At 44.0% G+C, this 11695-nt stretch overlaps 1 protein-coding gene across 2 annotated transcripts in view; it reads left to right on the forward strand.

The window, feature by feature from the left end:
* The window catches only part of UBE2F (ubiquitin conjugating enzyme E2 F (putative)), a 123772-nt gene extending 121440 nt beyond the window's left edge, over positions 1-2332 (forward strand). For both annotated transcript variants that reach the window (XM_074968116.1, XM_074968117.1), the window contains one exon: positions 1038-2332. In XM_074968116.1, coding sequence (XP_074824217.1) covers positions 1038-1088 — 51 coding nt within the window. In that variant the 3' untranslated portion in view covers positions 1089-2332. The remainder of the gene's footprint in view (positions 1-1037) is intronic.
* Positions 2333-11695: the final 9363 nt, after the last annotated feature.

Here is an 11695-nt window from a genome sequence, read left to right on the forward strand (position 1 = left end):
GTTGTCCACTTATTTCCTTATCAGTCTTTCCTTGTATTCAGTCTTGAACAACTTGCAAGAACATGCTATACTAGGCTGATTGTTCTGTTGTTTTTACAATCCATAGCACTGTTGTTTTGGGGGGGGATCTGAATATGCATGAGGTTGTAAAATCTTCTGGTAATTCTCCTGTCTCAGACATATTCTTCATCACCTCTGACAGAGCTTTCAGATCTTCATCCCCTTATACTTTTTAACAGTTCGGTTCGTATTACATCATAAGCTAGTGCTTTTTTTTTCTGTTCAGAATTTTTTTTATTGGTACCATGATGTCTTCATCCATTATTGGCAGGTTGCTCTCTAGTTGAGGTTTTTCAGGCCATAGTATATTCTCACCATCTCTCATTCTTGTGTTTAGGGTCTGTCAGATATTGTCCATTTTTGTCCTTAAGGGTAATATTAATAATTTTTCTGTAATTAAAAATCACTGTAGGAAACTAATAACTTGTTCAGAGTTGTAATAAATTAGTCTAGACAGTTAAAAGATATCACAACTACCATATAAATAAGCTGTTATGCAACTGTATAGAAGAGGGGGAAAGTTATAATGTGGCATGCCATCTGCTAATAATGTATTTCATATCATTCCCCATTTGATTAAGGACTCTTTTGCTCTAAAATGATATGACCATGGCTACATTGTACATGATGAAACATTCATAGTTAGAACCCATCCGATGGTAAGGGAATCCTGTCAGAACTGTTCAAAGTGTACCGATCTTGACAGGTGTCCATAGTAAAGTGTTACTTCAAGGATTCTAAGTGTGGTATGTACTATTTTTTCCAGTAACTTTTGCTGCAGTGTGAAAAATGCAGTGAGTCAGCCAGTTTTCAAAGCAATGCAAAGATGCTACGATAGAGACATTTTTGCAAGACATACTAGTCTGAGAGAGAACTGCAGACCAACTTCCTTGAGTACCTAACATGGAAATTTCACTCATCCAGAATGAGTTTTTCTGAAATGTATGTGGTATAATTCTGATTCTTCTTTTCTCTAGGAGGACTTTCGGAATAAAGTTGAAGATTACATTAAGCGGTATGCGAGATGATGAAGGAAGACTGATGGCAGGACCATGGATTTCATACTATAGAGTTGTCTTTATCAAACAACAACAAAAAACCCAGATTGTACTAGTCCTGTGTCCATGTTGTACTGAAGAAAAAACCTAACTTCGTAATTGTCCAAGGTAAATGGACAGTTCAACATAAATACAGCAAGAAATTGTGTATGTTGGTTAAAAAAAGTTGTTTGCTTACTTTTAAAATGTTTGCTCTTCTGAAACTGTACTGTATATCTTGTTGATGAAATATGCTTGAGAGTTAAAAGAAATCACTATTGAAGTTGTACTACACTTTTCTTCTTGCCTAGTAAAAACAGTGATGCGTTTCTGGAACACTTCAAGTTGGCAATAAAATGGTCTCCCTCTGAACCAGATTATACTACTCTTGCCTTTGATGGAGCAGAAATAATACCAACTTTTCCCAGCAGTCACTAGAGCTTGTCAGAACGCATAAAATCAGCTCCCTCTAATACTGAACTCTAATGATTCTATTTAATCGAAGTACATTTTGGCACAAATTTGTGACTTGTATACTGCTGCTTTGAGTCTGAGCTACAGTACTTTTAGTTTGTATTGTTTGTGCAAAATAGTTGAGAAATATAGGCTAATCCAGAACCTACAAGTCTAAATTCGTAGTTTTAGGGAAAAAATTATATATTCTGTGCAAATGCACCAAAAGGCTAACTTTTCAAAACAGGCCTTTCAGATCCAGATGTGGAGAGGAAATTTTTGGAGACTGTTCCATAAATTGACAATGGAGTTTAGATTAATTTTCTGGTGAATGACCCAGCTGTGTCCTGTAACCCTGTGCCCTTGAGAGCAGCATACTGATAGCGTGTGTAACACACTGCACCATTGTTATATTATTCCTGTGAGCCTAGGTTTTATTTATTTTTAATTTGGTGGGGGGAGGGGTTATGCTGAAGGAGTGATATGCTATAATCCCTCTTCTTGTAAGGAGCTGTATATCAAAGAAGAGTAAGGACGTGTGAAAGCAGAGAGTCCGTTCAAAGCTAAAGGCATGAAACATTTGGAATCAGTGCTATGAAGAGTATTGTGTATTGTATACCATCACTCCCTATTACTCACTTATGCTAATCAGAACAATGCTCAATATCCTGTTTGGCCTAGTGAAAATGAATGGATATAGCCATAGACATCTAAATGCATTGCATGGTGGGATCAGAGAGTGGAAATGGATTTGATTCAAGTTTTTATAAATAGATGAAGCAGCAAAATAAATGTTTGTGGTTTCATACATACGGAGTGTGTGTGTGTAACGCTTTTACATTTTGCACTGCCTGGAAGGCTACTTGATTCTGCTTGTCATCTTAATTTCTCATCATTGCTCTTTGTTAAATGCTGGGGCTTTCATTCGCCAGTGAAATTACCTATTGTCTATCCAAAACAAAAGTTACTAGATCACTGGCACATTCCAAACTTAGGTTACGCATTCTTAAAGCCTGCTGCTGCCATCTGCTTCTTGTGGCTGGACCCTGAAAGTTATACAGGGCCCTACTGACTTCAGTCGGACTCCAAGGATCCATCCACTCAGAGCAGCGTGCAAGACTGGAGCCACACTTGGGGATTTAAAAAACAAAAATCTGTAAAAGCTGCTATATGAAAATATTGTGCCACCCTCCTTAGTTAGAATAATGCATTTTCCATGTTTTACTTTAACTCTGGTGGCAGAAAATCTTATATGCTTATCCCTAACCCAAATTTTCTTTATTTCCAAAATGCATTTTATAACGTGAGAGCAAGGAGACAGTCCTATATTTAGTAAGAGGCAGCATACTGCTGCTGCTCTTAAAATTGTATAGAAAGAGGATTCCATTAAGTTCATTAGAAAATACTGAAAGAAACTATGCACTCTCTCTGATTCCCGTTCTTCTACTATGGGCCATGCAGCTGCCAGGAAGAGGGGGAAATGGTGCAGTTTTCTCTGAGCAAGCCAGTGTAGGTTTCTCTCCAGAATCAGTGCGTGTACCTTATTCCACTAAGTGGCAGATGACTGGAAAAGGGAGTGTTTCCTCACACAGGCAGAGTGTGTGATGAGAGATGCTTGGTATTAATACAGGTCAGTCACCATGCCCAAGTTGAATATTAATAGTGTACAGACACTTGTACTGCAGTTCTGTCTGTAACAGAACTGGTCAGGCTGCCTGTGCTGGGCTGTCCACTGGGCTCTTGTGAGAGGTGGGTGGTTTTAAGCTTCTCTGGGGCACAGCATGCTGCAGTACTCCTTCCTTGGTGGCTCTAGCATGTTTCTGGGAATTGATGCTGTCTGCTACCCAGTCGTGGAGCTCCCAAAACCCAGCACAAACCCCCAGGATACTCCCCTATCTTAACCATGCCCTTTCCAAGCACTCCACCCACAGGTGTGAGCCCAGGGGGCCTGAGGTAGGTGTGGCACTGCTCTGTTTCACAGCTGATCCACAGGAGAGAGCAGCCCATTTAGAATGCAAAGGTCCTAAACACCCCCTACTCGCTGCCCCTTCCCTGGTAATCCCTCTGTGTTCATTCCAGGCCCCTGTCTCACTACACTCCTACCTGGGGGTCCTCTTCGCTCAAGTGGGTGAAAATGGCCAGACCAAAGACCAGCTTGTGCCCTTCAGCTCTGCTGTAAGGAGGAGGATAGTTAAGGCCAAAGCAGACTGCAGAAAGCTACAACGGGGTCTCAAAAACCTGGGTGACTGGGCAACAAAATGGCAGATGAAATTCAATGTTGATAAATGCAAAGTAATGCACAATAGAAAACACAATCCCAACTAAACCCACAAAATGATAGGGTCTAAATTAGCTGTTACCACTCAAGAAAGATCTTGGAGTCATTGTGGATAGTTCTCTGAAAACATCCACTCAATGTGCAGTGGCAGTCAAAAAAGCGAACAATGTTTGGAATCATTGAGAAAGGTATAGATAATAAGACACAAAATATCATATTGCCTCTTTAGACATTCATCGTATGCCCATATCTTGAATTCTGCATACAAATGTGGTCACCCCACTTCAAAAAGAAATACATAGGAATTGGAAAAGGTTCAGAAAAGGGCAACAAAAATCAGAGGATATGGAACGGCTTCTGTATGAAGAGCGATTAGGAAGACTGGGATTTTTCAGCTTGGAAAAGAGACGACTAAGGCGGGGGGATACGATAGAGGTCTATAAAATCATGACTGGTGCAGAGAAAGTAAATAAGGAAGTGTTATTTACTCCTTATAACACAATAGTCTAGGGGTCACCGCATAAAATTAAATAGCCAGCAGGTTTAAAACAAGAAAAGGAAGTATTTTTTCACACAACAAACAGTCAACCTGTGGAACTCCTTGCCAGAGGATGTTGTGAAGGCCAAGACTATAACAGGGTTAAAAAAAAAACTAGATAAGTTCAGGGAGGATAGGTCCATCAATGGCTATTAGCCAGGATGGGCAGGGATGATGTCCCTAGCCTCTGTTTGCCAGAAGCTGGGAATGGGTGACAAGGAATGGATCACTTGATGATTTTCTATTCAGTCCCTCTGGGGCACCTGGCACTGGCCACCGTCGGAAGACTGGATACTGGGCTAGATGGACCTTTGGTCTGACCCAATATGGCCATTTTTATGTTCTTTAAATTACCTGAGAGGCAAAGTTTATGCAAGTCTGCGATTGTCTGTTACGGTTTCTTCAACCAATCTGCACTGAATGCAGAACTACCTGCGGTCTCAAAAGGAGCTGAATATACCTTGATAGAGGTGAAAGAAGCACAACAATGAACACAACATGTTGTCGCTGCACAGTGACATTTTGCTACAACAAGGCGCTAATTGTATGTAAAAGGGAAACATAGCTGGTTTGCGTTATTTCCAGGGACAATAATCATATATTTTACCAAATGGGAAAAGAGTCAATCATTGGGAGGGTGCAAGAAGGGGGTTGCTGAAATGTAAAAAGACAAAATGAGAAAGAAAGGGAACTATTAATTACAATTAGTGGACAATGTCCTTTTAATATCATGGAATTCCATCTTGAGTCTAGCATGTAAGAATATGTCTACATTGAAAATGCTATGGCAACAAAGCTGCCGTGTTCTCCCCTTGGCAGAGGTAAGCCACCTCTCTGGTGGGGAGCGGGGAGCTAGGTCAACAGACGAACTCTTCCACTGACCTAGCGCTGTCTCCATCCAGACTTAAGTCGGCATAACTAAGTCTCTGGCTTTTTTATATCCCTGCAAGATGTAACCATACCACACAAGCAATCCTGTAGGCCTCGTGTAGACCTGGCCTACAGGATTGCTTGTGAAGAACATGTTTAATTTTGAAATATGGCAGAATGAGTGAGATCTTCATTTGGAATACACAGGACTCAGGGGAGCTCTTGCAGTTTACATTAGAGGGCAAGCTGACCCGCGAACACTGCCACGTGAGAAGAATGCACAGAAGATGATGATGAGTAGATGCTCAAATAGAAAAGTTTAATTATTGGGGAAGAGATTGGCTGAAAGGAGAGGACATAGCGAAGGAAATTACCTGGTGCCACAAAGGAGACTCTCACGAACAAGATCACAGGGGCCCCTTAGAAAGCCTAGTGCCATTAAGGCGTAGGAATAGATGGAAGCAACCCTGTTCCAGCTCAAACCCATTGTTATAATTGGGTTTCAGGATCACATTTCTTAGAGAGTTGTTAACAGGCAGACAGGTGGTTAGCTTTAATGTCCTGTGTTAACCCTTTATTGCTGTGAGTTGAGCTCCCAGATGTATTCTTACTACGGGCAAGTGCAGTCAGATAAGGTGTGCTCTTTGCCTTTCTACAATAGCTACCCCATGATATCAACTCACATAAGGAGAGTAAAGTAGGTGTGCTCCAGTGATCAAATGCCATTATCCACTTCTAACTGCATGTCTCAGAAACAAGGAGAAATGCGTAGTTACTGTACTTGTTTGTACTGATTGTCTTAGATGCAATTTTAGCCCCTACCGCATAGGGAAGGGTAAGAATCCTCTGTTTTTAAAAAAGTATGTTTTAAAGCCCATGGTTCAGCTTTGTTTGGGTAGCACCAGTGCGATGTGGGAGAGTCACACACATTCACAGTGGTCGCCCTTAAAGACTTTTCTATTTTTGTCTATTACCAGGTTTCAGAGTAACAGCCGTGTTAGTCTGTATTCGTAAAAAGAAAAAAGAAAAGGAGTACTTGTGGCACCTTAGAGACTAACCAGTTTATTTGAGCATGAGCTTTCGTGAGCTACAGCTCACTTCATCGGATGAAGTGAGCTGTAGCTCACGAAAGCTCATGCTCAAATAAACTGGTTAGTCTCTAAGGTGCCACAAGTACTCCTTTTCTTTTGTCTATTACCAATTATCCCTAAACTGCCCCATATAATACAGAGGCAATACCTAAGGGCTCGTGGGGTAATATTATTTAGATTGGAAGGCAACGGGAAAAAATTAAGGTTGGCTACTGGAATGCGCCATTGGACTTACTGCGACACAGGGATGAATTGGTGAGGTTAAACAGCTGTGCAATGTACTGTAATCCTGTTTACAGGAGCCAAACACCACAGTTTTACAGCCAAGAGAGTTGTGACACTAGTGACACTACAGTGGTTTAGCCTGTTCACTACTGGGAAGTTTGGTTACTGGGAGAACTTCGTTCCACTGGCTCCTGAGACTCTACATCCTAGGGAACAATGGGGCCCTTGCCCAGTCACTACAGATGCACTGGAGGAAAGAGAGCATAGAGGGATCACATCACCCCCAATATCCATCTAGCAGCCAGGGGTGGGGTGACTCCGTGCTCAGGGACACAATTAGGGGTCATAGCACGGTGCCACATGTGCCCCAGCTTACCATACCCTCCCCCAGAAGTACGCTGTGCTGCCAGCAGATGGCAGGATGGCTCCACTACTGCACGCATAGTCACCACCTCCGCTGCTTCATCTATCCTCCGCCCTACATTATGGGCAGGATTTCACCCTCTTCGTCTCTGGTTTCCAGAATACATTTGCAGCCACTCGCTGCACCAGCAGAGACTAGAAAAGCCTTCGCTGACCTACTGTGCTCAGTTTTTCACACCAGGATTTAGTGGGTTGATTTGTCATCCTCAGAGCCCTCCTAATATAGAAATATCTTGAGAGGTTTTCTGCAGGAATTCTCTGCCATCACTGTGCACTCTTCCTTTCATATTTGGCATCCTCGTTTGCCCTGTTTGGCTTTGCTTTGCTTTTTCTTTTTTTTAAACTTTGGCCTGGTGACAAGTTCTGAGCTTATTGAAGTATGGTTTTTATTAAAATGCAGCCCAGCCCAGGGTGGATATTGTATACGATTTACAGTCCAATCATTTAGCAGCTGCCACGGGAAAGATTTCATTGATCCTCAGTATTCTACCCTTGTCACATACAATAGCATCTATGCCAGACTCAGTGCCGTGGCTAACGTATTCACTTACCCGCCCCTCCATCCCACCCCCACTTCCTTACAGCAGCCCCCCTTTAAGCAGTTCAGTGCCTGAACACAGTATAATACCCAGACTCTTTACAGCCATTGGCCTGGGTGTTTTTTCTTCTTGACAAGTCCCTGGTTATGGGGAAAAGGGTTTTCCTTCTTTAGTCCATCCCTCCTTGTCACGAAGGCTCTGTCTACACTACAAGCTAGGGGTAGGATTCCCCTGCTCCTGTACGCATACGCTAGCTCTCAGTTTCAATCCAGCCTCTGCTGGTGCTACCCATGCAACCACAGCTACACAACTATTTATATTATTCGCACACGAGCAGGGGAGTCACAGCCCTAGGTCACAGTGTAGACAGTCTTCGGGTCATGCGTCAACAGACATGGGACTGAAAAAACATGCACGTCCCCGCAAATCTAGTTGACATTATTTCTGTTTCTGAATTAAGAAAAGTGCTTTCTGGGATACACACACACACAAAAACACTTACATACAGCCCTATCCTATCCCCACACACCCGTCAAGAGGACAGGTCATGATACAGACTGATTTGGATCACTTAGTAAACTGGGCACAGACAAGCAATGTGTGTTCTAATATGGCTAAATGTAAACGTATACATCTAAGAACAAAGAATGCCATACTTACAGGATGGGGGACTCTCTCCTGGAAAGCAGAGACTCAGAAAGAGATTTGGGGGTCATGGTGGATAATCGTCTGAACATGAGCTCCCAATGTGATGCTGTCACCAAGACAGCTAATATGATCGTGGGAGGCACAAATGTGTGCTCAGGTAGGAGTAGAGAGGTTATTTGACATCCGCATCTGGCACAGGTGCAACTGCAATATTGTGTCCAGTTCTGGTTCCCACAAGTAAAGAAGGATGTTTGATATATTGGAGAGGGTTCAGAGAAGAGCCCTGGGAATGATTAAAGGATTAGAAAACATTCACTACAGTGATAGATTCAAGGAGCTCCATCTATTTAGCTTAATGAAGAGCAGATTAAAGGATGACTTGATTCATCTATAAGTACCTACACAGGGAACAAATATTTAAAAATGGGCTCTTCAATGTAGCAAAGAAAGGTATAACACAATCCAATGACTGGAAGTTGAAGCTAGACAAATTCAGATTGGAAATAAGGCATAAATATCTAATGGTGAGAGTAATTAACCATTGGAACAATTTAGCAAGGGTAATTCAAGATTGGATGTTTTTCTAAGAGGTCTGCTCCAGGAATTACTTTGGGGACATTCTCTGGCCTGTGTTCTACAGGAGATCAGACTGGTCCCTTCTGGCCTTGGAATCTAGGGCCATGTCTACACTACGAAAGTACTCCGATTTTACAGAAGTCGATTTTTGGGAACAGATTGTATAAAGTTAAGTGTATGCATCCATACTAAGCACATTAATTCGGCGGTGTGCGTCCACAGTACCGTGGCAAGAATTGACATTCCGAGCAGTGCACTGTGGGTAGCTATCCCACAGTTCCCGCAGTCCCCACTGCCCATTGGAATTCTGGACTGAGCTCCCAATGCCTGATGGGGCCAAAAATTTGTCGCAGATGGTTATGGGTAAATGTCATCAGTCAACCCTCCCTCCCTCCGTGAAAGCAACAGCAGACAATCATTTTGCACCCTTTCCCCTGGATTGCCCGAGCAGACGCCATAGCACAGCAAGTATGGAGCCCGTTCAGCTCACCGCAGCAGTTATGACCATTGTAAACACTTCGCGCATTATCGTGCAGTTTATGCAGAACCAGCACCTGAAAAACCAGGCGAGGAGACGACAGCAGCATGGTGATGAGGACATGAACACAGATTTCTCTAAAGCTGCGGTTCCCAGCAATTTGGAGATCATGGTGTTACTGGGGTAGAGTCATGCCGTGGAACACCAATTCTGGGCCCGGAAAACATGCACAGAGTGGTGGGACCGCATAGTGTTGCGGGTATGGGATGATTCCCAGTGTCTCCGAAACTTTTGCATGCGTAAGGGCACTTTCATGGAACTCTGTGACTTGCTTTCCCCTGCCCTGAAGCGCAAAAATACCAAGATGAGAGCAGCCCTCACAGTTCACAAGTGAGTGGCAATAGCCCTGTGGAAGCTTGCAACGCCAGACAACTACCGCTCAGTCAGTAATCAATTTGGAGTGGACAAATCTACTGTGGGGGTTGCTGTGATGCAAGTAGCCAACGCAATGATTGAGCTTCTGCTATCAAAGGTAGCGACTCTGGAAAATGTGCAGGTCATACTAGATAGCTTTGCTGCAATGGGATTCCCTAACTGTGGTGGGGTGCATATCCCTATCTTGGGACCGGACCACCAGGGCAGCCAGTACATAAACTGCAAGGGGTAATTTTCAATGGTGCTGCAAGCACTGGTGGATCACAAGGGACATTTCACCAATATCAACGTGGGATGGCCAGGAAAGGTTCATGACGCTCATGTCTTCAGGAACTCTGGTCTGTTTAAACGGCTGCAGGAAGGGATTTATTTCCCAGACCAGAAAATAACTGTTGGGGATGTTGAAATGCCTATAGTTATCATTGGGGACCCAGCCTACCCCTTAACGCCCTGGCTCATGAAGCTGTACACAGGCACCCTGGACAGTAGTAAGGAGCTGTTCAACTATAGGCTGAGCAAGTGCAGAATGGTGGTAGAGTGTGCATTTGGACATTTAAAGGGTCGCTGGTGCAGTTTACTGACTCGCTCAGACCTCAGCGAAACCATTATTCCCATTGTTATTGCTGCTTGCTGTGTGCTCCACAATCTCTGTGAGAGTAAGGGGGAGATGTTTATGGCAGGCTGGGAGGTTGAGGCAAATCACCAGGCCACTGAATACGCGCAGACAGACACCAGGGTGGTTAGAAGAACAGAGCAGGAAGCGCTGTGCATCAGAGAAGCTTTGAAAACCAATTTCATGACTGGCCAGGGTACTGTGTGACACTTCTGTTTGTTTCTCCTTGATGAAAATCTGCCCCCTTGGTTGCCTCTAAATTCCCTATAAGCCATCCGCCCTCCCCCCTTAGATCACAGCTTGCTTGCAAAGGAAATAAAGTCATTATCATTTAAAAAACATGTATTCTTTATTAATTGATTATAAAAATAGGGAGATAACTCACAAGGTAGCCTGGGTGGGGTGTGGGAGGAGGGAAAGAAAAGGCCACTTTAAAACTTGTTGAATGCCAGCCTTCTGTTGCTTGGGCTGTCCACTGGGGTGGAGTGGTTGGGTGCCTGGAGCCTCTCCCCCGCGTTCTTGGGCATCTGGGTGAGGAGGCCATGGAACTTGGGGAGGATGGAGGGAGGTTAAACAGGGGCTGCAGCAGCAGTCTGTGATCCTGCTGCCATTCATGAACCTCCACTAGACGCCGGAGCATGTCCGTTTGATCCCACAGTAGCCCCAGCGTTGCCTCATGCCTCCTCTGATCTTCCTGACGCCACCTCTCCTCACGTTCATCAGCCACTGTCCTGTACTCTGCTACTGTATCCCTCCACACATTCTGCCGAGCTCTGTCTGTGCCGGACGACTGCATGAGCTCAGAGAACATTTCATCGCGCATGCGTTTTTTTTTTTGCTGCCTTATCTGAGATAGCCTTTGGGACGGAGGAGGGAGGCTTGAAAACATTTGCAGCTGCTGGAGGAAAAAAAGGGAGTGAAATATTTTAAAAAAAGATACATTTTACAGAACAATGGCTATACTCTTTCACGGTGAACAACACTATTTACATTACATAGCACATGTGATTTTGGTACAAGGTTGCATTTTGCATCTTATATTGAGTGCCTGCGGCTTTGGTAATAGAGGTCACACACGCAGTGCCGGGCAACAGAATTCGGCTTGCAGGCGGCCATGGTAAGCCATAGTCTTTTGGCTTCTGCAACCTTCATAACAGCAGCACCCTCCTCTCCCATACCAAGCAAAGCACATTGAGTTGGCCATTTAGTGCTGCGGTTTTCCTGTTAACGTGCAGCAGCAGAAACCAAACTAACCCCCACCCTCAAATCCAATTCTCTGGGATGATTGCTTTACCCCTCACCCCACCGCGTGGCTGGTATCAGGGAAGATCCCTGCTAGGCAAATGCGAGCTGCTCAGCACCAATGACCCCCCTCTCCCACCACGTGGCTAACTGTGGGGAGGATTTCTTTTCAGCCACAGGCAAACAGCC

The sequence above is a fragment of the Natator depressus genome, chromosome 11 (genome assembly GCF_965152275.1).
Source record: "Natator depressus isolate rNatDep1 chromosome 11, rNatDep2.hap1, whole genome shotgun sequence".
In the NCBI taxonomy this organism is placed as follows: domain Eukaryota; kingdom Metazoa; phylum Chordata; order Testudines; family Cheloniidae; genus Natator; species Natator depressus.